The sequence below is a fragment of the Sciurus vulgaris genome, assembly GCF_902686455.1.
Source record: "Sciurus vulgaris genome assembly, chromosome: 2".
Classification (NCBI taxonomy): domain Eukaryota; kingdom Metazoa; phylum Chordata; class Mammalia; order Rodentia; family Sciuridae; genus Sciurus; species Sciurus vulgaris.
This window is the reverse complement of record NC_136462.1, coordinates 192,697,526-192,725,332: the sequence shown is the minus strand read 5'-3', so window position 1 is coordinate 192,725,332 and position 27,807 is coordinate 192,697,526. Positions and strand designations below refer to the sequence as shown.

The 27,807-nt window shown below is 46.6% G+C and overlaps 1 protein-coding gene and 1 pseudogene across 3 annotated transcripts; one reads left to right on the top strand and one right to left on the bottom strand.

Annotated features, from left to right (window-relative positions):
• Window positions 1-114: 114 nt before the first annotated feature.
• Window positions 115-20,851, bottom strand: DDX27 (DEAD-box helicase 27). Of its 2 annotated transcripts, none has more exons than XM_079127020.1 (21): window positions 20,672-20,851; window positions 19,312-19,458; window positions 15,721-15,780; window positions 15,346-15,523; window positions 14,864-14,898; window positions 14,663-14,749; window positions 14,100-14,205; window positions 11,104-11,277; window positions 10,092-10,242; window positions 8,681-8,780; window positions 8,390-8,531; window positions 7,451-7,604; window positions 6,584-6,665; window positions 6,290-6,467; window positions 5,557-5,663; window positions 5,349-5,451; window positions 1,672-1,766; window positions 1,460-1,583; window positions 1,045-1,132; window positions 338-412; window positions 115-210 (listed from the first exon to the last, which is right to left on the bottom strand). In XM_079127020.1, exons 1-21 carry the CDS (start codon window positions 20,762-20,764, stop codon window positions 192-194), a joined length of 2,298 nt encoding a protein of 765 aa, XP_078983146.1. In that variant the 5' UTR covers window positions 20,765-20,851; the 3' UTR covers window positions 115-191. The 2 variants fall into 2 exon arrangements, with proteins under 2 accessions (XP_078983146.1, XP_078983147.1); XM_079127021.1 differs by having other exon boundaries at window positions 14,864-14,910; window positions 15,361-15,523; window positions 20,672-20,850.
• Window positions 2,375-3,488, top strand: LOC306653921 (RAD9, HUS1, RAD1-interacting nuclear orphan protein 1-like; annotated as a pseudogene). Its single transcript has one exon. The product of its transcript is annotated as an RAD9, HUS1, RAD1-interacting nuclear orphan protein 1-like (transcript).
• Window positions 20,852-27,807: the final 6,956 nt, after the last annotated feature.

Genomic DNA, 27,807 nt, shown 5'->3' with positions numbered 1-27,807 from the left:
AGACGAGGCAAGCACTCTACCACTGAGCCACATCCCCAGTCCAACTTTTTTTTTTGAACACAAGTGACAGGCTTTAAAGAAATTTTTTTTTTTTTTTTTTAAACAAATGGAGAAAAGACAGACCAAACCAGGATGACTTCCCACAGGGAAGGGAATAAGACCGCCCCACACACTTCATCAGGCTGCCATGGCTACTTCTTCCTCTTGTATCTATTGAAGAAAATTAGCAGAGTGAAGACTAGAAAGAGGAAGCAGTTTTTCCATAAAAGGTTTGTTTTCCAACACCAATCGCAACCTCCAGCCTTCCAAAACCCACGTGCCACCACGCCCAGCTTACCTGGACTTAGATTTGAAGTTTCCTCCTCTTCTCTGATGGGGCAGACCCAACTGTTTCCTTTCTTCAAAGGAAGGACTGTAAGTGAGAAAAGGAAGTGCTGAAACAGCAAGCTGTCGGACACACGGGTGATGTCTCGTGCCCACCCCACCGTTCCACGTGAAGAGCAGCGTTGCCAGGATCCAGTTTCCAGGGCCTGGGTTCGAAGCCCTACTCTTTCTACCTGACAACATGCATTTCTGGAAGTTGGGCCCCAGCTTTAAAATAAGCTCGGCAGAGGCCCTTCTTCACCCGTGACTACTAAGACTCCCTGGGAGGCACAGGCTGTCTCCCTGCAGCCCAGGGAAGAGTGGCAGGACAAACCATTCCCATGGGCAAACCCATGGATTATTTTGTGACGGGTTCTACAGGACTGATCCTTCAAGGTAAGAGCGGTTATACTCTCCCAAGAGAAAACTGTATCTAAACTCAAAAACAGGCCATCTCGCCTCCAAAGCAGAAGGGCCACAGCACTATGGAAGAGTGGTAGCTTACACTGCTCTCACCTGGGATCAACAGGCGAGCTTTAGGTGGGTGGGGGACAGAGAGGCAACCCTGAGTTCATATATTATAATGCTATGGGTGTGTGAGAACTGGGAGTGGATAAAGAAGCAAAAGATTCATAGTTTCCCTCAAAACACCAAGGACTCCTTGATGACTTAAAACGCTACCCTGCTCGATACTGTTTCAGGGCCTTCTTGCTGGTGTTGGTGAGTTCCTCATCAAATACAGATTTCTTCCTCGGCTTCTGCTTCTTGGCTGTGCACAGAAAGAATGGGTGAGATACGATCCTCTTTGGCTCAAGCCCCAAAACCCCCTTCAGCTCCACATAATGAGTTCAAGTTCAGTGATCTGTTGTGTGTAAGGACCCTCTGCCCTCACCGACTCCTCCAAGCAGCAGCCAGGAAGGACTCGGGAGAATCAGAAAGGCCAGAGTCCAAATCCTAGCTCACCCCACCAACCAAGGGTCACTCCACCTCCTGAAGCCAATACGAGAAAGTTTATTCAAAAAACATGGCCACTATCACCCCTCCAATTTCCTCTCTGACCACGAGGACAGGCTCAGGGAAGGCTCCTCTCACGTACCAGGGCCTCTCGCCGGCTCCTCTTCAGGCATAGCCCTGGCCCGCTTGGCTCTGCGGTTCCTCTTGGCCAATCGCTCAGCAAACATCTGTGCCTTGAGGATTTCAAACTGGGACCTTTCCTCTGCCTGGGAAAAGGAGGGGGTGAATGCAGAACAGACAAGGCACTGACCCCCCAGAGGCGGTGGGACCAGATTCTACAGGGAGGTCACTCACTGTCATCTCCCCCTTTTTCTTGGCATCCTTCATAAACTTCTTCCTTTTTTTCTTTCCTCTTAAGGCCAAGTCAAACTCCTGCAGAGCCTTGGCAACTGAAATGAGAAGAGACGTGAGATTTCAGAGATCATTTTGTATTTTTAAGTTTATAAGCCAAAGCACACCTACTACTTTAAATTAGTATATAACAATTTTAAAAATGACAAGGAACAATGACTAGTGATTTCCTCCACCTCACTAAACAATATGCTTGTTTACTATTTCTTATTAATCCACTTAAGGTATTCCTTCTGTACCAACCTGTTATGAAAGAAGGTTTGGTTCCTTAAACTACCCCACTCCTTCCCACTGATCTAACTATCTTTAACATGAAAATTTAACATACACACACCTATTTTTTCTTTTTTTCTTTTGGTCCTATCAAATACAAGCAGTATTTCTGCAGTTGCTGGTACAATCAGAAATGGAGGATAATTTTGCAATTGCTACAAGAATTAGAAATAACCATGCTCTCTGACCTACAATTTCCACCTTTAAGAATTTCTCCTCCAAGTCAAGTGCACTTGCTTAACTATAAAAAGGCCAACATACTAGGCTATTCACATCACTTGTTCATAATGGCAGAAAGTAGCAAACAACCCCAATGTCCTTCCATAAGAAACCAATTAAGGAACGCTGTGCGCCGTGAGGAGCGGCAGCCGTGGCCCCGCCGGGCGGGCATGGGTTGTAATTGGAGCCTGTTCCACAACCCAAGGGCAACCAGCACCATGAGGTTACTAACTGCCCTTCATTTACCTATTTATGCCTCCCAAAAAAGACACTGCCAACGTTCCCACAAAACTCCGCTGCTATTCCACCAGCAACCACTGGAGGGCCCCAAACGTCACTATGGAGCTCCACAGAGGCCCATGGCGCACACTCGACAGGTGCCCAGCAAGCCTATTGACCTAGCACCATCGCTTCTTGGGTAACACCTCAGTTTGATACAACTGTAGAAAGTTGGTTCCCAGCCCACCGGAAACATCATCACCAAGACCAGGCAAGACATTCAAGCCGAAAATCTACCTACAAGTTTCCGTGTCTAACATTTGAGAGTCCACAGTTATCTTCCAGTTCAGAGACACTGGGGATCCCCGAAGTAACAGGGTGCACCAATCAATCAGAAAAGGACATTTCTAGAAAGCCCTTAATTCCAGTGCTCAGTCCCCAAAGCTGTGGGGAACTATCAGTACATGCACTTCACAGCTTTCCTTACGTGTTTATTCCACCTGATATTCAGACCCCAGAGTCATCTTCTTTGAAGGAGGACTCCATTTCCCCAGATCAGAGGGAAAACAGCCTTGAAAGCTGTATCCTTCACACTAGTACTCCTACCAGCCCAGAACCTGGACCTATTCTGGTTAAAGACACCCCTGAGGAGAAGTATGGGATAAAGGTCACATGGAGGAGATAAAGACACCTGTTGGCTTACCTCAGGGAAAGAGGGAAGCTGAGCAGAAGCCAGTTCCTTGTGAAAAGCTGACTGGATTTGTTGGACATCATTCTCTCTCATCAGCAGTCTCAAAAATTGCTAATTTTTGTAACATTGATAAAGTCATTTTTCTGACTCTAAGAGACTTTATTGAAAGAATAAAATAAAAATAGTACCAACAGGAAAAACATTTTAACTAGAGCCCTAGAGTTGCAAGGGAATTCAGTTTCCAGATTGGCTTTTAATATTTCATAAATAGGGGGCTAGAGTTGTAGCTCAGTGGTACTGTGCTTGCCTGGCATGTGTGAGCCACTAGGTTCGATTCTCAGCACCTCATAAATAAATAGATAAAGGTCCATCAACAACTAAAATATGTACATATTGAAAAAAATATTTCATAAACAGTTAAATTTAATGACATGAACTGTTCATATTTTTCTTGTTTAATTTTTTAAAATATCTTGCAGTAACTTTAAAATGTATGTAAACAAAGGGCTACAGAAAGTTCTTAGAAAACTTTGCTTCTGTTAGTATTGTGGCAATATTGCCCATCCACAAAAAGTCATTTCCTTTAACTATTATCATTAATCCTTTAATTGTCTCATTTAAACTAATTAATTCCACTATTACTCAATGTGGGGATTTTTTTTTTTTTTTTCATGCTAGGTTAGCACTACCACCTAGCTACTACAACCCCAAGTCCTTCCCACAATTTTGAGTACTGACTCTGAGGCTCTGCGGCAGCTTCCTCTATGACCTAATGGATGCAAAAAATCAAGGCAAACTCATCAGACATTTTATGATTGACTGCCACCTTTCCAACTTTGGCTTATCCGAAAAGGCAAGATGAAATGGAGCAAGCCCTATTTTAAGTGAATACAGTGGGATGAGGGATCACAGACCAGTCACTTATGTTTGATTCTGTTTTGAATTTTTGTTTCCAACTGAAGAAATTTGTAAATATTAAATAGGGTGGGAAAATGGTTTCTTATACTAAGGGTTTAAACTGTAAATAAATATGGAACATTTTTCAAAGAAAAAAAAAAAAAGGGAAACCAATTAAATATATTATGATCTACTCATGATAAAAGACCATGCAGCCACTAAGGGAAAAAGCAGCTATGCATATCCCTACATGGAAGGAGCCCTGAGCTATGAAATTATGTGAAAAAAGCAAGGTCTGTGGAGCAACCGGGCTCATTAGTAGGGTTGGTTGGTTTTTAAATGGAGTGGAAAAAGGATTATATATTAAGTATCTCCTTTTTTTTGAAAAAATAATTTTTTTTGTAAAATATGTATCACATAAAATTTGCCATTTTACCCATCCTGACATATATAATTTAGTGGCATTTATTACAATCACAGTGTTGTACAACTATCTGTTCACAAAACTCCAGACCACTTACTACCATAATCCCAAGCAGTGAAACAGTGGGTATCACAATACCAGACCTTCAACTCTACGATAGAGCAATAGTAACAAAAACGGCATGGTATTGACACCAAATTAGACAGGTAGATCAATGGTACAGAACAGAGGACACAGAGACAAACCCACATAAGTACAGTTTTCTCATACTGACAAAGGTGCCAAAAACATACAATGGAGAAAAGATAGCCTCTTCAACTAGAAATTCATATGCAACAAAATGAAACTAAACCCCTATCTCTCACCCTGCACAAAACTCAACTCAAAATGGATCAAGGACCTCGGAATCAGACCAGAGACCCTGCACATTACAGAAGAAAAAGTAGGCCCGAATCTTCATCATGTCAGCTTAGGACCAGAATTCCTTAACATGACTCCCAAAATGAAATAAAAGCAGGAATCAATAATTGGGATAGATTCAAACTAAAAGGCTTTTTCTCAGCAAAGGAAACTCAACTATGTGAAGAGAGAGCCTACACAGTGGGAGAAAATCTTTGCCACACACACTTCAGATAATCTCCAGAATCTAAAAAGAACTCAAAAAACTTTACCCCAAGAATACAAATAACCCAATCAATAAATGGGCTAAGGAAGTGAGCAGACACTTCACAGAAGAGGATCTACAATCAATCAACAAATATATAAAAAAAAGTCCAACATCTCTAGTAATAAGAGAAATGCAAATCTCTCTTATTTGGCGCCCCTGCTTTCAAGCAGGAGTACAACGCTGGGCCGGCCGCAATTCCACTGTAACTCTACAAAACTGCACTAACTCACTTTTCTCCTTCTTCCTCTCTTCTTTGGTCTGAAACCAGCTCCTCTCAGGCTCTTTGTCCACGGCCTCCTTCCCCTCTTCCAAGAGCCGCTTTGCGGTGCTGATCTGTGGGGACAGGGAAAGCAGAGCCACTGTGAGACCGTGCTGCTAGCCCACAGCAGGCAGCGCGACCCCAGGGCAGAGGACGTGAAGCACCGAGAAGGTCGCCACCTGGGCTTCGGACCGCTGCATCTCCTTCTCCTCTGCCTCCAGCTGCAGCACTGTGTACACGTCTTTCTCCATCTTCTCAATCTTGTCCCGAAATCTGAGGATAACATCTCCATGGAAGAGAATCAAGGGTATTAAAATATGGGTGGACACTAACTCTATGTAGCTAATGAAAACAATACAGAGAGGAGGAGAGACATCTGTGACTGGGAGAGTCCGTGAGGGTGTGTACTTGCAAACATGGTGGGACCAGGGGAGGACCAGGGGAGGACCAGGGATGCTACCAATATTGAGCTACGTCCTCAGCCCCTTGTTTACTCTTTATTTCGAGACAGGGTCTCAAACTTGCAATCCTCCTGCCTCAGCCTCAGAGTTGCTGGGATTTATGGGCATGTGCCCCTGCACCCAGCTAGCTCTTTGGTATACGCTTTTATTTATTTACTAATTTCAGACGATGAATACATGTTACTTCTGTAACATTAATACAAGGAACTTTAAAAGAAGATGGCCTTTACAGGACCCTGCAGATCATGAAAATACCTGTGAATGGACTCTACGTTTTCATTTCTATTATCATTCCCTTTTGTACATAAAAGCCTAGGGTCCAGAGAGGTGAGGTGAGACCTGCCCAGAGACTCAGCCAGGAGTTGGTCAAGCGGGGACTTAAGCTGGCTTGACTGCAGAGCACCACTCTCAGATGCCACCTCTGTCCGCCCTGCCCCAGCTGTATTCTCACCCTGGGGAAGAATACGGGCCTTCACAGGGGCCTTGGCAGCCTTCACAATCTCCTTCAGCATCTTCCGTTCCTCTTCTCCCACCAGAGAGACTGAGCGCCCAGACCTGCCAGCTCGCGCAGTCCGCCCCACCCGGTGTACGTAGTGCTTGATAGTATTGGGCATCGTGAAGTTGATTACCTGGAAAGTCAGACTATGGTCAGACCCTGCTGCCCGGGAGTCAGGGGTGGGAGGTGCCGTGCAGCCAGAAGTCAAAAACACTCTCACTGAAAGCGAAAGCTATACGACCTTCTCACCGTTTTGACTCCTTCAATGTCAAGTCCACGGGCTGCCACATCTGTGGCCACAAGGATGTCAATCTGTTCATCCTTAAAGCGCCTAGAAACAGCCACAGAGATGCTTATTCAGATACCCTATCCCAGTAATGCTCCCCAGGAGCCTGAGAAGCAGAGAAGACAAAGTGAACACTAAAGCCACCACGAAGCCTCTGGGAGTCAAGCAGCAGGGATATTTCTACATGGCAGCCCACCAGCCCACTCCCCCTTAAACAACTGACTACACGGGGAAAATGCAGTTTTGTGTTCTATCTCAAGCACGGCTCCTGTCCAGATCCAAGTGTGAACCAACGAGCTAGACTACAGGCCACAGCGAGGCAAAATTCTCAGCGCTCCAGACTTGCCTAAGGCTCCCAGCCCCCTGTGAGAACGGGGTGGGTGGGGAGCTGTGGAGGGCGCCACTGTTCTCTGGGAATGAGTGCATCTACCACAGGGCCCGACAGTGCCCCAAGTCTTCACTTTGCTTTGTTTTTTAAAACTATGTTGTCCCGGCTGCCCTTGAACTCCTGGGCTCAAGTTAGGCACGTGCCTCAGCCTCCTGAGCAGCTGGGATGACAGGTGTGCTCTGACTGCCATGCTCAGTTTAAATTTTTTTTTTTTTTTTTGGTGCTGGATATCGAACCCAGGGCCTTGTGCTTGCAAGGCAAGCACTCTACTGACTGAGCTATCTCCCCAGCCCTTAGATTAAAATTTTTTAAGCAGGGCATTGTGCTATCTGTATCTCTGCCCTGTTCTAACATAACCCTCTGTATCCTAGGTTTCCCTGTCAAATGAGGAGAACCCTCTCTGATCAGCCCAAGGACGGAGGGAGCTGAGGGGGAATGGTACCTGAGGGCCTCCAGTCGCTGGGTCTGTGACAGATTTCCGTGGAGTTCACCCACCTGCAGCCCCAGAAGCCCCAGGAGGATGTGCATGCGGTGGGCCTGCTTCTTGGTCTGGGTGAACAGCATCACGTGGTCGGTGAAGGTTCTCGTCAACAGGGCTGGCAGGAAGAAGAGCAAGCCAGCTCCTTGTAGGCCCCTATTCAATGGCACCTCCCTCACTCGAGAAGTGAAGCTGCCGTGCTTGGCACTGGGACACAGGCATGGTCCCTGCCATGTGGAACTCACAGGCCAGCAGCTAATTCCCAAGAGTGATAAATGTCATAAGAGAGAGTAAAAGGAGAGTGGCAGAGGAGCTTGAGGGAAAGAGACTGAAAATGAATGACAAGGCAGACTCCCCACATGAAGAGAGAAGAAAGAGCAATGTAAATGCTTGGAAGTCAAACAGGCATGGCGGATGAGAAGGCCCAAGCTGGCAGAGTGGCTGGAGCCATGAACAGCCTCCACAGCTGGCAGCTCAGGCAGGAGGTCCTCCAGGGTCCTGAGGACCCACCAGGGAGCCTGGATTTCCATCTCAGAGCTGGAGGCTGCCACAGAGTGTTTGTTAAGTAAGAAGTAACAAGAGCAAATATTCTTTTGTAAAGACCTGTTCTCAGGGTGAAGAATGAATTTCCAAGGGTCAAGAGGAGGCAGGAAGGGCAAGTCAAGAGGCTGCGGCAGCAATGCAGGCGACATACAGCAGCGTCTGCACCAAGAGGCCAGAGCGGTAACTGGTGGCAAGTGGTCGGGAGCTCAGGAGGACACCAAGAAGACTGGGGGGTGGGGAGGAGTGAGGTGATGCCAGCAAAGATTGTGAAAAAGAGGAACGGCAGTGCAGCTGAGCGAGCAGAAAACCCTAATGCTGCAGGTGGACATCAGGAGGCCCAGCCCTGCCCTGGACCTTCACCTGCCACAATGGCTTCCCGGTCTCCTTCCCGATTTGGCCGGATCCGAATGAACTCCTGCCGTAGAAAGGGAGCCACATCTGTGTTGCTGTTCACAAATACCCGGACAGGGTTCTTCAAAGAGACAGAAGCCAGATCTTTCACCTGCCAAGCACAAAACCAAGGACGCTCAGCTTCCTGCAAGGAGGAGGAAGGTGGCAACAAGGTGCACCCAGGCAACACCCCTCGAGTCCAGATGGGGTCCTCTGCAAGCCCCCTCTGCAGAACCACCATGGAGAAGCCCCTTGGCCCACCTCATCTGTCATGGTGGCTGAGAAGAGCATGGTCTGGCGGTGGTGGGAGCACATTCGGATGATCTCCTTCATCTGCTCCTCAAAGTACTCATCCAGCATCCTGGGGCAGAGAGAGGACGTGGCAGACTGGGGAAGGCTCTTCTGTCAGAGCAGGTCTGGCTGTCACTGCTTGTGCTTAGAATTCACCTACTTTATTTTATGATGGCTTCTGTTATTTTACCCTTTCACCAAGATTGAGAATCATCATTGTGCCACATTTGCATTATGTCTCTCTCGTTGTTGCTCAACTGAATACAAGTCACAGATCTCATACCTCACCCCAAATATTCTAGCCACAGTAAGGACAATGACCTTCTCCTAATAACCATGTGTCACAGTCAAGACTTGGAAGTGTCTGAGCAACACCTGCAGTACAGGCCACATTCAAATGTTCTCAATTGAAATGCAGGGAATGGGCTGTGCATCACGAGGCTTCAAGAGCCAGTCTCTCCACTATGCTGGGGACACCTGACCTTCTCCCTCTGTGGTTTTATAGCTGCCCTCTGAGCACAAAAACCAAAGCTCCTGTGTTGTCACTGGCTGCCATGTCTTTTGAGGCTCCCTTCACCCAGGAAGTCCCCTCAGCCTCATTCACACACTGGATTTGTCCAGCTGCCTCCAGGTGACTGGAGTCAGAGAAACCATCACTGGGATAAGGTGGCCAGATGAGGTCATGTCCTTCCCTCTCACTGAAGAAGAAACCTGAAGGAGGCGGAGAGGATGGGTCCAACCTGGGGGCCAGCACTGCAGAGCCCCACAGCCGGGGAAGCCGACAGAGTGTACCGTGGTGTGTCACTGGTGTGATAGAGCGGAGACAAGGACAAAGTAAGGATACACAGGGTCAGACGCTCGCACAGGACTGGCTAGTTCTGAGATACTTGTGTGAGAGGAAACCTCAGCCGCTCCTGGCTGTGACTTCCTCCCTGCACCTCTGTCAGTGTGGCTCACCTGGCTCAGGCATGAAGGCAAGAGGTGAGCAGACAGGGCAATTGTGAAAGAAGAGGCAGGATAGAGGGAGGGACGCGGTGCCCCACCGGTCAGGGAGATGCCTGCGGAAGCCACTACACACAGCTGCTCCCCGCATTCCCCCTCGCACCACCCACCACAAGGCGGGTACTTACTCCTGACCCCGTGTGCAAACAGGAAAAGGTTTTATTGAGAATCTAGGTAACCTTCCCAGATCTCAGTTAGAAGCCACAGAGCCCACATTCAACTCACCTTCCCTCTTAACCATTATCAGAGAAAGAAAGAAGCAAGCAGAAAAATCTGGGCAAAGCAAGAACAGAGGCCCCATGTGGGCGGGTAAAGCGGTAGCCCCACAATGGCTAAAGGCCCTGCAGAACAACGCAGTGTGGCAGCACACAAGGCTCACCTGTCAGCCTCGTCCAGGATGAGCACCTCAATGCTGCCCAGGTGGAAGGAAGGGCAGTTGTGGAGGTGATCGATCAGCCGACCCGGGGTGGCAATGAGGATGTCAGGGGCCGCCCGAAGAGCTGCTTCCTGAGACTTGACATCCAGGCCGCCTGCAAGCAGAGCCCCAGCGGGCGGCCAGGGCAGCCAGTCATTCACCTGTGTTCTCAAACACCTGCCACTTGCCTTTGTCTCATGTCAGATGAACAGGAAACAGCTAAGAACAAGGCCAAAGGGGCCTTGTCCACATGGGTACAATACATGGGGAGAGACAGATTATTTAACTGCATTAGCTTAGTGAAAAATCAAAACAGATAACAACACAAAAGCACTTTAAAACAGAATGACTGGAACATCCCAGGTCTGAAAGCAGCTCAGTGAAAACTGATGATGTCTTTATATGTGAAGACAAAGTCACCTTTGACTTCCAATTGCATAAGGAGGGTAAACCGCAGGCTATATGCCACTGCCATACAACTGTGTGTGTGTGTGTGTGTGTGTGTGTGTGTGTGTGTGTGTGTGTGTGTGGTGTGGTTGAAGATAGAGAGCTTGCCTTTGCGTATTTTTATGCAGTGCTAAGGCTTGAACCCAGTGCCTCATACAAGTCAGGCAAGTGCTTGCCCACCAAGCTACAGCCTCAGCCCTCATATAACTTTATCAGAGAAATCCTGCCCCAAATAATATTTGACTTCTTATTCCCGCTAAGCAGAAATTATTTACTGAAGTTGTTCAATACCAAAAAAGTCCTTCATAATTTTGAAGTTCCAGTCTTCAAGGTTGGCTAAATCTCAATGAACTCTCTCCCGCTCGCCTCTACCACTGCTGTGAAAACATGCCACCCAGTTTTTAAGTGGATTCAAGCAGACATAAAGGCCTTTCCTGGGCCCTGGCCCCTTCAGAATGAGCCATGTCCATTTTCCACCACATCTTGGTTTCCTCAGTGGGGGACAACCCTCACCAGGCCCAAAACTCACCCACAGCCAGACAGGTAGTGATGTTACAGAACTGGGCCAGCTGCTTGGTGACAGAGTGCACCTGGATGCCCAGCTCTCGGGTGGGAACCAGCACCAGGACGCGGGTTACAGGGCCTTGGCGGGGTTTGTAGATCAGACGCTCCAAGACGGGCAGAGCAAAAGCTGCAGTTTTACCTAGAGGGAGCCCGCGGGAAGCAAAAACAGGCTTGGTTACCTCCATGTTTAGGTCCTTGGCCGATGCACAGAAAATCTACAGGAGTCTGGTCAGGGGAACATGAAATAACTTATTTTTCAAAAGAACTCTTTTTTTTACTTTCAAACTATATGGTCAATATAAAAATACATAGGAAATGTAAAAAAGCATATAAATAATTAAAATGACTCAGAATTCAGATAACCAGAAATAAACTATTTTCTTGCATTGGTTTTGGTTTTCTGTTTGGTTGTTTTTTTTTACAGTAGTGGGGGACAGACAGAACCCATGGCCTCACCCATGTTAAGTCACATCCCCAACCCTCCCTTTTTTAAAATCCTCTGCATTCTAACACATGAGTATCTCTATATAAATTAACTGATCTTTAGAATTGTAAGTTTTGGTTGTTTATCACTAATGCACAATATAGTGATGAACACCCTTTTTATATAAAATCTCCGTTCCTATGAAGGGCTTATCACAGCAGGACCAAGAGGTAAGCGTCACAGATACCTAATAAAGATAACTTCCACTGGACCCCTTGACACCTGTGACCCAGATCTAGACTGGACTTTCTCCAAGGCCTCGGACAAACTGAATAGGCTCTAGTTAATACGACTGGATCAATGCCAATTTCCTGGTTATGATACTGGCCTACTGTAACGTGGAAAGTTACCACTGGGTGAAGGATTCAAGGGACTCACTCCATTATTTTTGCTACCTCCTACTGATCTGTAATAACAAGGTTAAATTTTTTTAAATCCGGGGCTTGAAAGTATTTAACATATGTAAGGCCTCAATCCTTAGTACCAAAAACATAAAGAAATTTTTTTAATCCTTTACCTCTGAATTGTGCTATCTCTTTATCTCAGTTAAAAATATTAATATGTGCCTGGTGGGGTGGCACATTCCTGTAATCCTAGCAACTTAGGAGGCTCAGGTACTCAGGCATGAGGATCACAAGTTCAAGGACAGCTTCAGCAACTTAGCAAGGCCCTTTGAGCTAACATGGCCCTGGAAACCCCCAGTATCACAAATGATGATAAAAATGATAATAATTTACTATTTGTAAACATTTAAAATATACAAGCAGATCAACACTGCAAAGGCTTATGTAAAAACTCATCAAGCTGCCAGGTGCGGTGGCACGAGCTTGTAATCGCAGTGGTTTGGGAGGCTGAAGCAGGATGATCACAAGTCCAAAGCCAGCCTCAGCACCTCATTGAGGCCCTCAGGAACTAAGTGAGACCCTGACTCTAAATAAAATTTAAAAAGGGCTGGGGATGTGGCTTAGTAGTTAATGTGCCCCTGGGTTCAATACCTGGTATTAAAAAAAAAAAAAAAAAAAAATCAAGTTCTATACTTAGGATGCAACATGTTGAGTTTTACAGTATATAAGCTATGCTCAATTGAAAAAGCGATAAATAAAAATTAGCAAAAATAAAAGCTGCCACAATATGCAATCAAAGAACACCCTGCAGGTGCCCTCTGGACAATCAGCCAAGATAACCCACTTAGTGAGAAAGGCCACGTATAGCCACATGTAGTCCGCTACCTTGGGCCGCGGCATGTGGTGGCGCAGATCTATGCATGTGCACTTGAACTGAAATGTATCTCAAATGCTTCTGTATTTACCAAGAAAAATGCAAACACTCTGAAGTATCCACTGGCATAAACACATTAGGGGGTGAGACAGAATCTAGGTGGATGGGGGAGTTTTTTAGTGTACCCCTTTCCAGTATATCTGCATTTCAATCATTATATGTACTATCTATTTAAAAAGAAAAATGTTGTAGAAATTAAAGAAGCCAATTATTACAAACGATCATTCCTAAAACCCTGGTCTTGTCACTTATTCAAACGCAGAAGTAAGTCAGCCTTCTTGACCTCAGCTTACACCCAGAGTGTAAGTTAGTATAAAGAACCGAGACACTCTTAACACTTTTAAGTCAGTCTGTGTATTGCCAAACTGCCTCCAAAAATGTGAATGAACTGTGAATGAGCATGTGAATGAACTGTGACAATTCTCAATTTGCCACAAAAAGTCTAACAAAACTTCAGAATGCAATGTGGCACCCACTGGGTCTCCACCACCGGCCACGTGGTTTGAGAGAAGGGACCTAACGCTGTGCAGTGCCCCAGAAGGTGCTGACCACAGTGCTGTCTGTCATGTCACTGGAGCCCTGAAGAGAGCACTGAGTGGCCGCCCAGCAGGGCTCAGGCAAAGGCGGGCTCCCAGGCTCCACAGAACAGGCCGACTGCCAGCTGTCGCAGTCCCGAAGCTGTTTATCTGCAGCAGTTGGACTTCTGATCTTGTCTTCTTCACAGTATCTTAAGGACTGGACTAGTCAACCTGTTTTTCCCTCAGCTCCCTGCAGTGGCCGTGGGGAGCTGGGACAGAGGTGACCTCAGTAGGTCCAAGGTAGAGAGACCTAAGGTGGAGAGACCTGGTCTCCCACACGCACATGCCTCTGGGACTGGCGTCTGTGCTGTGTGGCACTCTCTTCGGTCTCACCCCACAACAGAGAACCCTTCCTGTTTCCTCATGTTTCCTCCTGCTACTGTCCCCTTGAGGGGGAGGTGCCAGAAACAAACTCAACGTTCTATAAAATGAGCTGTGAGGACAAAATTGAAACTCATCTACTCAAAATTTCTCCACATCTGCAAAAGCCACTGAAATCACCAGAGAATTTCTGTAGAGTCTTTATATAGTTAAGAAAACCAAGCACATTTTGCAAACCAGCATGTTAAGTCAACTAGAACCCTATCTGGGTTGTGACATCCTTTCTCCACCACCCTTCACCTGTCCCGGTGGCTGCACAGGCACAGATGTCCTTCCCCAGCAGACCCACGGGAATACACGCCTTCTGGATCGGGGTGGGTTGCTTGAAGCCCATGGCTGTAATGGCCTGAAGAGAAAAGAAAGAGTCAGACCAGGCGCGTGAGCAAAGAGGAGTCTCAGCAGGAATCAACCGGGGCAGGCACAGTGGGACTGCCAGGCAGGGTCTCAACAAACCCTGAGTGGGTGAGGGAGAACTGTAATAGACTTCTAAGCAAAGAGGGAGAGGAATGGCAAGTGCAAAGGCCCTGCAGAAGAGGCTATCTGACCTGTGTGAGGCCAGAGATCAATGATGAGTGCTGCGAAGTCACGAGAGGGGGCCGGAAGGGGCAGAGTCTTATACGGTGATAAAAGGAATTTGGCTTTTCCCCAAGTTAAAGTGGGTGCCATGGAGGGACATGATGAACTTATTGCTTTAGAGGGTCCTCTGACAGCAGCCTGGACAAGAGTTGAGGGAGGAAGAGGGCAGCAAGGAGTCCAGCTAGGGCCACTGCAAGGTCAACCCAGCTGCCAAAAGCAGACACTACCTTCAGAAGAGGCCGGGACAGGTTCATGTCCTGGAAGGAGAGGTTTTCATCGTACTGAGATGCATCTTCAAAGAAGCCTCCTGCCTCCTACACCAGACCAGAAGACAGAACGACAGTCAGCAAACAGGGCCCGAGAAAACCAGACAACCTTACGATCGTTTCAGGTTGCCACAAGCTACCTGCTCCCAAGCCCGGGCTCACCTGTCCCTTCTTCTTCTTCTTCTTCTGCTCCTTTACTTTGAGTGTATCTACAGAGAAAACACACCTGCTGAGCACAGCTGGACAATGCCCGAAGGGCTTCCTGTGCCCCCGTCCCACTTCAAAGATGAGGACACCATGTGGGTGAAGTAACTCAACTATGGTCAGACAGGAGGGGTGGTCCAGGGACCAGGCTGGCAACACTATCCCCTCTCCACACACCCCGACACCTTAGCACAAATCTCTGCCCAAGACACTTACTGAGCTACCTGGGTGAACCCAATGATGTGGACACCTCAAATTAAGTGTGAGTCACAGAGGCAGCTGGCAGCTGTACAGATGGGGAAAGAGGAGCCGCCAGCGAAGTATAACTCAAGCAAGATCCCAAAGGAAGAGAGAACCTGGAACCTAATGAGAGCAGGGCGGTCTGAACACCGCTAGCAAAGCAGTGGAGGGCTGGCCACAGGGCGCAGGGCACTTGTGACCCCAGAAACGCACACCTGCTTTGGTGAGGATGTCTTCCTCAGCAGACGAGTAGTTGCTCTCTGACTCCTCCTCTGCCGAGCCCACCTCTTGTGTCCCCTCCAGGTCCCCCTGCTCCCCTGGCTCAGAGCCAGTCTGAGCTTCCTTCTCCTCCAGCTTCCCGGACTTGGCTTCTTTATCCTGGGGGAAAAAAAAAAAAAAGCCAGAATAAAGCAAGGGGGTTAAACAGTTCAGGAAATTCAGGATCTAAAGGATCAATACTGAGCTCTGGAGTCTGGACAGAACATGGGGCTTCTGAGAACGCGCAGCACTAAGAGCACCCGCACGGCGGCACCGCAACCCGGGCTCACAGCGACGAGAAGTGGCTCCTGTCTCACCTCCGTTTTCCTTTTCTTTCGCACTTTCTCGATCTTCTCATCTAAGGTAGTAGCTGCCCTCTGCAGATAAAAATACAGAGAAAAAATATACATGGAGGAAAGAGGTCAAGCAAGGTTTCCTCGAAGGTCAGATCTTAAATGTTAATACACTTCTGTTCTTGTCTCTTCTTGGACAAATGCATCATTCTGTAGATCATTCAGAGCCAAAAGAAAAAAAAGTAGGCAGGTGTGAAAGTGCACACCTGTAATCCCAGGTCAGCCTCAGCAACTCAGTGAGGCCCTAAGCAACTCAGTGAGACCCTGCCTCTAAATAAAATATAAAGAAGGGCTGGAGGTGTGGCTCAGTGGTTAAGCACCTCTGGGTTCAATCTTTGGTACCAAAACAAAAGAAGAAAGAAAAAAAGTATTAAATAAATGTGCTAATTATTAAAAAAACAAAAACAGGGGTTGTGGCTGTGGCTCGGTGGTAGAGCGCTTGCCTTGCATGTGTGAGGCCCTGGGTTCCATCCTCAGCAACACATAAATAAAAGGTCCACTGAAAACTAAAAAAATGTCAAAAAAAAAAAAAAAAAAAAAACAACTTTAATAGGAACCAATGAAAATATCCACATTTTAGAAGGTATTTACTATTTAGAAAAATAGAATTTTCAAGAGATTTAAGAATTTAATCTGGAAGCTACTTAGAAAAATAATTTCTCTTGCCAACAAGACCTAACTTAGCCTGCTAATTAATTAAACTGCTAAAAGAGAAATGATGAGGTCGTGCCAAGAGCGCAGCTCAGGGTACAATGACATGATACATGCTGGCAATCCCAGCGACCAAGAGGCTGAGGCAGGAGGATTTCAAGTTCAAGGTCAGTCTCAGCAACTTAGCAAGACCCTGTCTCCATATGAAAAATGAAAAGGACTTGGGGTGTAGTTCATCTGTAGAGTGCTCCTGGGGCCCCATTACGCACGCTCTAAGCACCTGCACCACTGCGGCACTCACACAAATGTAATCATCTATGCGATTCTTTTTTTTTTTTTTTTTATTGTCAAGTTTTTATTACTACAAATAAGATTGCAGTAAACACCCTCACATACCTACCTGTGCATTTTCTGCGTATTTCTAGAAAATAGATTCCTGGGAGTTAGATTATTGGTTGATGAAATCGTTATTGAATACTGGTTATTACCAGTTTACACTTTTTTTTTTTAAACCAGTTTGCAGTAGCAGTGGGATATCTCATTTTTTGTCCCTTCCTTTTTGATATTAGCTATTTTTTTTTTAAAGTTTTTTTGGTTGTTAATGGACCTTTATTTTACTTAGTTATATGTGGTTCTGAGAATCGAACCCAGTCCCTCACACATGCCAGGCAAGCGCTCTGCCACTGAGCCACAACCTGAATCTGTTGAGGATCATCCCCTAGAGGACGGGAGGATCGGCAGCACCGGGAACCATCGGAACAGGAACACAGGAGAGCTAGAAACTGACCGAGATAGACACGGGGCCATTCCCGCCAGAGGACAAGTTCTAATGAGAGGCCTGGCAGTGGGCAGGCCCCAGGACGGGATCGGGACAGCCAAAACCGGCAGGCTCAAGAGGAAGAGCGGGAGTTTTATAATGCCAGGCCCGGGAGCATCGCCAGAAGAATGAAGTCAGTGGCAGTGGCAATGAGGCTCGGGAGGTGATTCCTCGACCTTCTGGGTCGACACCAAGGTCGACACCACTGCATTGCAGACATTCCAACTGATCATCCCTCTTGTTCAAAGCAGCATGCAGTCTTTCAGTATCGGTAGGTATGCCTTCAGAGGAAGGACCTACACTCCTTGCAAAATTGCGGACCATTCAGTACTGGGGCTGAGAAGTTAGCTGGGGCCAACATTAACAATTCTGGACCGATGCGGGGCACACAGGAGTCTTAGGAGGCTTAAGGAGCTGCTTGGCTTTGGCACGGTGCAGGTGTGGCGTCCTTGGAGCCCGGCGAGCAGGGCTCCTATGTGATTCTTTGTACGATTATTTTCTACCCTGCTAGACTACAAGTTCCCAAGACTAAGTCCTTCAATACATGTGGTCCATACACTAGGATCTGGCAATAAATGTAATATTTGCTAAATGAATCCAAAACAAATTTTCATCAAAACATGGGACAGAACAAATACTTCATAATTAATTTGATAAAAATTTCTACAGAATTTTCTGAAAAAAAGAAAGAATATATCTATAAAAAATAAAAAGTCACCAGGCGTGGTGGCACACACCTGTAATCCCAGCTATTTTTTATAGACGTATTCTTCTTTCTTTTTTTCAGAATATGCTGTAGAAATTTCTCTTTATCAAATTAATAATAAGCCAAGGCAGAAGGATCACAAGTTTGAGGCCAGCCTGGGCAACTTGGTGAGACCCTGTCTCAAAATAAAAAAGAAAAAGGACTGGGGATGTGGCTCAGTGGTTAAGCGCCCCTGGATTCAATTCCTGGTACCCATAAGTAAACAAACAGATAAATAAAAATTAAAAATGAAAAGTCTTCTCCAGGTGATATTAAAAAGGCAATACTGGCTTACTTTAATCAAAAACAGATCAGAAAAGTCAGAAGTGAACAGCCTGCTGGTTTCTCCTGGAAACACATGAAATGGAAAATAATTTTGATGTATCTTCTAGCTTATTAACCAGAGTCACAGAAAGAACCTGACAAATGAGCAGACGAGAATGACATTGGTGGCAGCTCTGCTTGTGCTGTTTGGGAACCAGGGACCATGAACAGTGATACCAGGTGACACCATCTGGCACAAGACAGAATGGCTGTATCCACAGGTCAGAGGCAGAGTCCAGCAAAGTCACCACCAAGGCCTCCTACTACATCATTCACCGTGACAAACTGATGTGAAAAGGTTTCTCTCTAATATTCAAAACAAGGAGTGAACATCTAAAAATAAGGTCACTTTAACACCACTATGTAATTTTTTAAGTCAAACAAGGTTGGGTGTTCCTAAACCACTGCTATTACCAGATTTCCTGTAAGAAACGGGGCCTATGGCCGGGAGCAGTGGCACACGCCTGTAATCCCAGTGGCTCAGGAGGCTGAGGCAGAAGGATCTCGAGTTCAAAGCCAGCCTCCACAACTGCGAGGCACTAAGCAACTCAGTAAGACCCTGTCTCTAAATAAAATACAAAACAGGGCTGGGGATGTGGCTCAGTGGCTGAGTGCCCCTAAGCTCAATCCCCTCTAGTACCAAAAAAAGAAAAAGAAAAAGTAAGAAGGTATGTCTTAATACACCTGAGTTCATGCGTTCAGTATCCCCCCTGTTCCAGGAAAAGCTGTCATGTAAATTTTATAAGGAAAGAAACATTTTTGATCCTTCTAAATATCATCTATAGTTGTGAAAGTGTAACTATAGCCTGTGATGAATCAATCTGGGGATGTTTTACTTCAGTATTAATACTTTAATCAAGGCTGTAGGTCCCGTGACTGCCTCTCCTCACCCCATCAAAACCAGACCACACATGTTCACAGGATTCTGGCATCTGCTGAATGTAAGCAGGGCCAGAGGCTGTGATGGCAGGGCTAGTCCTGAGACCCACTGTCTGGAATGCCCATCTGTCCACCTCACCTTCTTCTTGAGCTGGCTCATCACATCAGCCAGGGCCCAGCTGCCATCATACATCCCCTCCTTCTCAGTGAAAACGAAGTCAGGGTTGAAGTCAGCACTGCGGTTCTTCTGCAAGGCCTTCTGCTTTCGGCCCAGCACAACGGGCCCCTGGGAAGAAGACAGGTGGGGTGATTATGGGGTGAGATGAAAGAATAGTAGGAAAGGAAGAAGGAAAGAAGGGTGTCCAATAAGAAAGTAGAAACCTACAAGACTATCTAGATAACGAGAAGAAACTGCCCCATCTACTATTGTCCCAGGGGCTTTTTAACACAACTCTCACAGTAACTGACTGACAGACCAAGGCGACCAAAATTGAGTAGGTCTGTACAAATCTGATCAACACAATTAACAAGCTTCATTCCAAAGCACATGTGCGAAACACCACACCTACCATTCGAGAATGCACACAGAAATAAAAAAGTCAAACTCACAGAAACAGAATGGAATGGTGGATACCAGGGGCTGGGGTGTGAGAGAAATGGGAGAGAAGGAAGAAGCTGTCAAGAATCACTCCAAGGTGCTGGGGCTGTGGCTCAGTGGCACAGCGCTTGCCTAGCGTGTGCGAGGCACTGGGTTCGATCTTCAGCACCACACAAAAACAAACATATAAAATAAAGGCATTGTGTCATTTACAACTACAAAATTGTTTTTTTAAATATATATATTAAAAAAAAAAAAAAAAGAATGAACGACTTGGCAGGATGGGAAGCTGAGGGAGAAGAGAGGCTGGGCTTTGTAGGACTTGACTTTGTAGAGGTCGTGGGACATACTAGAGGCGGCTTCAGGAAGGCAGGTGAGAGTGCAGAGAGGGACACCTGGGCGGAATCTCCAAACCGTAAGCACCTTCTTCACGTCGTGCTGCTTAATGTCCAAACCATCCCACTTGGACGCAAGCTTCAGCGCCCATCTCGGCTCACTGCCGTCCCCAACGCTAACCACCACGTCCAGCACGTGTAAGTAGTCAACTAGTGGCTGGATGAACAGATGAATGGATGCAAAACATGGCTCTCTGAGCAGGAGCCAAGACTGACTTCACCTCTGGATTTCTATCACGCGGGGCCTGAATTAAATGCCAGGTCAGCGAACGAATACTGAGTTCAGCAAGGCGTCACGGAATGGCACGGCCAATAGCAGAGGTGGAGAAAAGTCAACGGCGAGCAAACTGAGGAAGATCCCGGGGTCCAAGTGAGACCCTGCCCAGGGGACGCTGAGGATTCGGGGACAGAAACCTGAGGAATCACGGTAAAGGGAAACGAGCAAGGACTCCCGAGGGGCTGGGACCCCGCCCGCGGCCGCGCGCCCACCCTCGGCCGGCTCTTACCTCCTCCTCCTCGTCTCCGGAGTCAGACTCGGGCTCCACCGGCACCTCGTCATCTTCGCCTATGGTCCGGATCAAACCGAGCTCCGCCAGCATGCTGAAGATGCAGCCACTTCCGGCGGCGAGCGCGGCGCGCCTCCAGGCCCTTGCGCTTCGGCAATCTTCTCATCGTCACTGCGCAAGTGCAACGCGTCACTTCCGTTCGAGGAAGACCCGCCCACCCGGCGCCATTTTCCTGAACTTTCAGTGCGCATGCGTCCGCAGGGGGCGTGGTTTGTGTGTCGAAATCAAAGAGACAGACGTTGGTGTAAATAAAATTCCGTTGTCTGCGTTCTCGGAAAGTAATGGGATTCTTTGAGCAGTGTGCGAGGGCTGAAGGAAAACGTCCAAAGAGGTGTTTGATATGCCGTATATGTGTACACTTATGGACACAAAATTCTGGAAGAAAATACAACGAACGGTTAGCCCTGATTGTTGCTGGGTAGTAGAATTCTAAGTGATTTTTTTCTTGGATTTTTCACCCACAATAAACATTTACTTTTTTTTTTTTTTTTTTTTAGATGTTGATAGACCTTTATTTATTTTTATTTATATGTGGTGCTGAGGATCGAACCCAGTGCCTCACACATGCTAGGCAAGTGCTTTACCACTGAGCCACAGCCCCAGCCCACAAATATTTACTTTAATAAAAAATAAAAGTAAATATAAGAATAGCTGACGCTTACCTAGCATTTACTGTGTGCTCGTACTGCTCTAAGTTCTTTTGCACGTATTCACTAACAATCCTTACAACAACCCCAGCCTGGAGGAACCCTTCCTGTTGCTATTTTACAGGGGAGGAGACTGAGGCTCAGAGAGGTCCCTGAATCACAGAGCCAGTTAATAACAAAGCCAAGAGGATAATCCAGGCGTAGCTTCAGTCCTTAGGAAAGAGGAACTCAGAGCTTACCAGCAACTTTCCCTTCATCTGTTTATGGAGATCTTACTTGTTAAGTCAGCTGTGAATACCTGCTCCAGGCAAGTCTCCCTGAGCACGGCCTCCTAGAAGTCACCTGAACTATCCAGCCTCCCTTCCATATCAATATTTTCTTCTTGAAACAGAGTCATACCATAAAAGTCGGATCCATTGTTATTTTTTTCTTTGCTACGATTTTATCCATTTTAAGTGCACAATTCAGTGTCATTAACTACACTCATAATATCGTGCAACCCTCACCACTGTTTCCAAAGCTGTTTCGTCACCCCAAATAGAAATTCTGTAGCCATTAAGCAATAACTCTCCCACTCCACTCTCCCTGAGACCATGCAAACCTCTGAGCTACTTTTCTGCCATGAATTGACCTATTCTAGATATTTCCTATAAGTGGGGTCATACACTGTCTGTCCTTTTGTGTCTGGATTACGTCCACGGCCAGTTCTCAAGTCCATCCCTGCAGTCGCATGTACCGGAACTTCATTATGGCAGAACGGACTGTGCAGTGTGTGCATACCACGTTTTGCTTATTCACTCCTCTGTTGATGGACACTGGATTGTTTCCAACCCTTTGGCTATTGTGACTAATACTGTGATGAACATTGTCAGACCAAGATCTATTTGAGACCCCACTGTAAATCTTTGAAGATATATTCCTAGTAGTGAAATTACTGGGTCACATAATTAAGTCTACCTTTCTGAGGAGACACCCAAGTGATTTTCACAGGGGCTGCACATTTTACATTTCCACCTGTGAAATGTATGTGTGAGGCTTTCCGTTTCTCCACATCCTCACCAAAGCAGTTTTGTTTTGTTTAATGATAGCCTCAAATGACTTTTTTTTTCTTTTTTCTTTTTCTGGTACTGGGGATCAAACCCAGGGGTGCTTTACCACACGGTCTCACTGAGTTGCTTAGGGCCTTGCTAAGTTGCTGAGGCTGGCTTTGAACTCATGATCTTCCTGCCTCAGCCTGCTGAGCTGCTGCCATTACAAGCGTGCCCTACTGGGACTGGCATTCAGATGACTTTAAATGGTGGTGGTGATGGCAGTGATCTTCAAGGCCCGTGAATGAAGAGTAGCTAACGCTTTGTTGAGCGTTACAGAGCCTAAGGGAAGGTCTCTCTCATAAATGAAAAACCCACTCGGGAGCACATAAGTACAAAACCTGCATCAGCCTCCCCAACTCCATCCCCACCAGCCCAAGTGAAAACCCTCGTTCCAGACAGCAGACAGCAGAGGCTCCATCTGATTCACTCTCCATCTACCACCACCCAGCCAAGCTTACGTCACCATCTTTCCTTTGGATGTCTCCAGCAGCCTCCCCTGGTCTCCCTGGTCTCATTCTTGCCCAAAGGCTTTTGCACTGGCCGTTCCCTCTGCCTGGAATGCTGTTTCCTAGCTTAACACATGCCTGGCTCTTTCCCATCCTCAAGATTCTGTTGAAACGGAGCTCCTTGGAGACTCCTCCACTCACAAACCAGAAGCATTCACCTTGCAGACCCCTGTCTCATCGTCTTGTTTCCCTCAGGGCATGTAACATACTTTGAAATCCTCGTATTTGTTTATTTGGGGATCTTGCGCATGGTCTGTCTCTCTAGATGTGAGCTCTGTAAAGGCGGGTCCTGATCGCCCTTGTCCGCTGCCGCTGCCCCCCTGCTTTGTACAGTGCTTGCAGGGTGAACATTCAGTACATAGTAGTAGATGGATAAATGAGGAATGATCGCCTGTGTTTTCAGCCATGTGTCAAGTCTGCATGTCCAAGTTTGCTCACCTCAAGCAGACCAGTATTGACTCTGGATCCCTCCACCCCTACTGAGACCCATTCAGCAGGATCCGTGCTTCCAGCCAGCCCCGTAGTGAAGGTCCAGCGTTTTTCATCTCCAATCCATGCAACACTGGCACCTTTATAAAATGCAATAAAGATGTGACAAGGTCAGTTTGCCAGCAAATTTTCTGGATACTTGTTCTCAACTTCTATACTTATATTGTCACAAGCAGGTGATAAACAGTTTACAAAAGACCCCTGCCACAGACCACTGCCTTAGAGCTCAGCACCACACGTAGCAGGTGTCAGTGTGTACAGCACCAGCTTGGAATGCTTAGGAATCCAGGACAGTCACATCACACAGGACTTGGTAGCACAAAAGAAAGACCAGGTTGGACGCAAACTTCACGGATTGGCTCAGCTCTTTTATCCAGGAAGGAAGTTTCATGCAGGAATGGGGTGACACACCTCTGAGGGACTCACTTCCCTGGTGGAAAATGAGTCACTGGCCAAAAGAGGAGTCTGGGCTCCTATAGGTTATACTGAGAGGTGGTTGAGCGGGCATGTCAATTTGGGCATTCAGGAACTTGTGGTTTTGGTTCGGAGTCGGTGGCCAGCACCTGGAGAGGGTTTATCTTGGAGGAGATTAACGTTTCCCAGAGACTCTCATTCTAGGTTTAATGGAACACTTTCTCCCCACCTGTGGCCAGCAGCTGAAAAAGTTTTATCTTGAAAGAGATGAAAGCTATCAATGCATGACTTTCTTTTTCACTCCCTTTCCCAGGCCACACTATCTTGGGGTTTTTCATTTTCCATATCTAAGAGGACTAAAGGCAAGGACAGAGTCAGGCCCACTGACCGTGCCTATAATCCCAGTAGCTCAGGAGGCCGAGGCAGGAGGTTCGCGAGTACAAGGCCAGACTCGGCAACTTAGCAAGACCCTGTCTCAAAATAAAAAATAAAAAGGGCTGGGGATGTGGCTCAGTAGTCAAATGCTCCTGGGTTCAATCCCAATACTAGAAAAACAATAAAGGCGAGGAGGCGGATGAACAGACTCCATGAGTGAAGGATGAAGAGCAATACCAGCCAGTGACAAGGACATTCTACCTCTGTGTGTCCTGCTTGGTAGCCACTGGCCACATGTACCTATTGACCCCTTGTAACATAGTTATAGGAGAAACTGAGGTTTTCATTTTGATTTTTTCTTTCATACTGTGGATTGAACCCAGGGCCTTGTGTGTACTAGACAGGTGCTCCACCACTGACCTACACCCCAGCCCTAATTTTATTCTTAATTAATTTAAACAACCACATATGGACAGAGAGAACTGCTCTTTTTAAAAAAATTGATAACTTTATTTTACTTTTTTATGTGGTCCTACAGGACCTCACACATGCTAGGTGAGCGCTCTACCACTGAGCCACAACCTCCACCCAGAAATCCACTTTTCAGAGTGCAGTTATATCAAGTTATACCATTGAAAACAGTGCCTCTGTCTCCTCTAGTACCTGATAGCTAATTGATTTCCAGGAACTATCCATCCTACTTCCTAAATCCTGGTCCAGTACAACTGCTTTCTTGCTTCTGCAACTCAAGGGATGATTACACCCTTCGAGGGGGCATGCATCCTTGATTTCTCTTCTGCCTTGATGCTCCCTCCCCTGTGTCCTGAGTCATCACCATATCCTGCCAACGGCGTCTCCTGACATCTGGCAACTCTATTTCTCTCCCCTACCACCGCTACCTCTCGTGGTAATGAACTCCATACATGGCATGGCTCCCTGCATCCAATCCGGTTCACGTTTCTTCCCCTGACCCCATGTGCTGCTGAAAAAATCCTCATGTGGCTTCCCAAGTTTTATTAGGATAAGTCAGATCCCTTCCTACTGGGCCTAGAAGGCTTTCCTTGGTTTGACTCCAATCTCGCCTTCACCCTGAGTTAAACCCTCTCCTTCTCCCGTCTTCTTTTTTTTTTTTTAATTCTTTCTTCTAGCTTTTTTTAAAAATTTTTTTTAGTTGTTGATGGACCTTTGTTTTATTTATTTGGATGCATGAGCTGAGGATCGAACCCAGCACCTCACACAAGCCAGTCAAGGGCTCTACCACTGAGCCACAGCCCCAGTCGTCCCTTCTTTTCCTTTCTCTCTCTCTCCCTCTTTCTCCCTTAATAAAAGGCTTTCGTGGCCATGATTGCTGCCATTCTCCTTTGGAGCACCAGATACAGCTGCAGATCTACTTCCATGTGTAGTGAGCTGACAGACGGGCTCCCCGCCAGAGTCTTGGGAAAACAAGAACCACTCAAAATATTGTTTAGTAATTATTTAATATCGAGGCAGTTTAGCAGGGTGATTGAGCTCACAGATTCTAGAACCAGCTCCCTAGGTTCAAATCCTGGCTCCACCTCTCATTAGCTGTGACCTTGGGCAAATTAAACCTCTCTGGTCCTCAGTTTCCTCACCTGTAAAATGGCAATAGAATAAGCTGGGCCTGGTGGCCCACACTTGTAATCTCAGTGATTGGAAAGGCTGAGGCAGGAGGATCCCAAGTTCAAGGCCAGCTTGGACAATTTAGCATGCCCCTACACCAAGATAAAAAATAGGGTGGGGAATGTAATTCAGTGATAGAGCACCCTGGGTTCAGTTCTCTGGAAGCACGCACACACACACACACACACACACACACACACCACACACACACACAGGGCAATGGAATGAAACTCAGGTCTTGAAATAATGAAAAATAACAAAACAGAACAATTTCTAGGACATTGTAAGAACTATAAAAAAAACTTTGTGAAGTAGATAAACCTAAATGTCCACATTAGGAGAATAGATAAATAAAATGTGTTAAGTCCTAATCAGAATTTTTTTCTTTGTTTTTTTGCAATACTGGGGTTGAACCCAGGGGCACTCTACCACGGAGTTACATTCCCAGGTAGCACGCGTGTGCGTGCGCACTTGCTCTCTCTCTCTCTCTCTCTCTCTCTCTCTCTCTCTCTCTCTCTCTCTCTCTCTCTCTCACACACACACACACACACACACACACACACACACACACACACACACGGAGCCGCATCCCCAGACATCCCCCTCCCCCACTCCGTTTTGTTTTGTTTTGTTAATTTTTCTTTTGTGACAATGTCTTACTAAATTGTTCAGGGCCTTGCTAAATTGTTGAGATTGGCTTGAACTTTCTATCCTCCTGCCTCAGCCTCTGAGTGGCTGGGATTAAGGCATGCCCCACTATACCAGGCTTTGTTATTTTGAGACAGAAACTAAGTGATGGGAAACTTTCCATCCTCCTGCCTCAGCCTCTCAGGTAGTCACCATGCCTGGCCCTAATCAGAATGTTAATAGCAGTTTAAATAATAGAGGTAAAACCATGGGTATCAATATGGAAATATGTGAAAAGCATGATTGTAAATAAGAAGCTACAGAAAGATATGTACATACAATACCAACTATAATTCATGTATGTAAGTATGATACGTGATGGTTTAAAGTATGGGCTTTGGAGCTGGGGCAGCCTGGGATTAAACCCTGTTTTTTTGTCCCTCACTGTGTGGCTGTCAATAATTCCCTAGCTTCTCTAAGCCAATTTTCTCATTTATAAAATAAGAACAGTGTCAGGAGAGATGGTCAACAGCTTATTAAGAGTCATAGTGGGGCTGGGGATATGGCTCAGTTGGTAGAGTGCTTGCCTCACAAGCACAAGGCCCTGGGTTCTAATCCACAGCACCACAAAACAAAAAAAAAGGAGTCATAGCTTCCGGTTGGGTGTGGTGGCGCAAACTTCTAATCCCAGAGACTCAGGAGGCTGAGGCAGGAAGACTGCTGAGTTCGAGACCAGCCTCAGAACTTTGTAAAACTGTATCTCAAAAGAAAAAAGGTGGGATGTAGCTCAGTGGTAGAGCACCCCTGGGTTCAATTCCCAGTACCAGAAAAAAAAAAGCGATAGCACATGGGTAGGGTGGATGCGGAATGGTATTGGGGAAAACATACTTTTGTTCTTTGTGTAGTTTCATCTACTTTTTTCAAATCAATAAAGTATGTTAGAGGTAGAGCGTTTGTCTAGCATGCACAAAACCCTGCTTTTGATTCCCAGGAATGCAAAACTAAAGTTAAAAAATAAAGTGTGCCAGTTATTAAGCTCCTCTCAGCTTCAAACCAGTCCTCTATGTTGCTTCCTTGGGTGGAGCCCGGGGCAGGGGCAGCGGCAGGGGCTGGGGCTGGAGCTGGGGCTGGGGCTGGGGCCGGGGCCTTGCAGGCCTCTGCAAACCACCTTTGTACTCTGACTGCTGCCTCCTTGCTCGGACCTGCCTGCAGGGGGCGCCAGCAAGAGGCCGGCCACTTGGCGGAAGAAGGAACTTGGTTCTTCCTTTTCGCTGTCGTGCTGAGTG

Coding starts and splice junctions, on each gene's coding strand:
- DDX27 (XM_079127020.1), bottom strand. CDS start 20,764: ATGCTGGCGGAGCTCGGTTTGATCCGGACCATAGGCGAAGATGACGAG. Junction 8,532..8,680: donor CAGCCACCATGACAGATGAG/GTGGGCCAAGGG, acceptor TGTGCTTGGCAG/GTGAAAGATCTGGCTTCTGT. Junction 6,666..7,450: donor CAGCGACTGGAGGCCCTCAG/GTACCATTCCCC, acceptor GGCTGTTTCTAG/GCGCTTTAAGGATGAACAGA.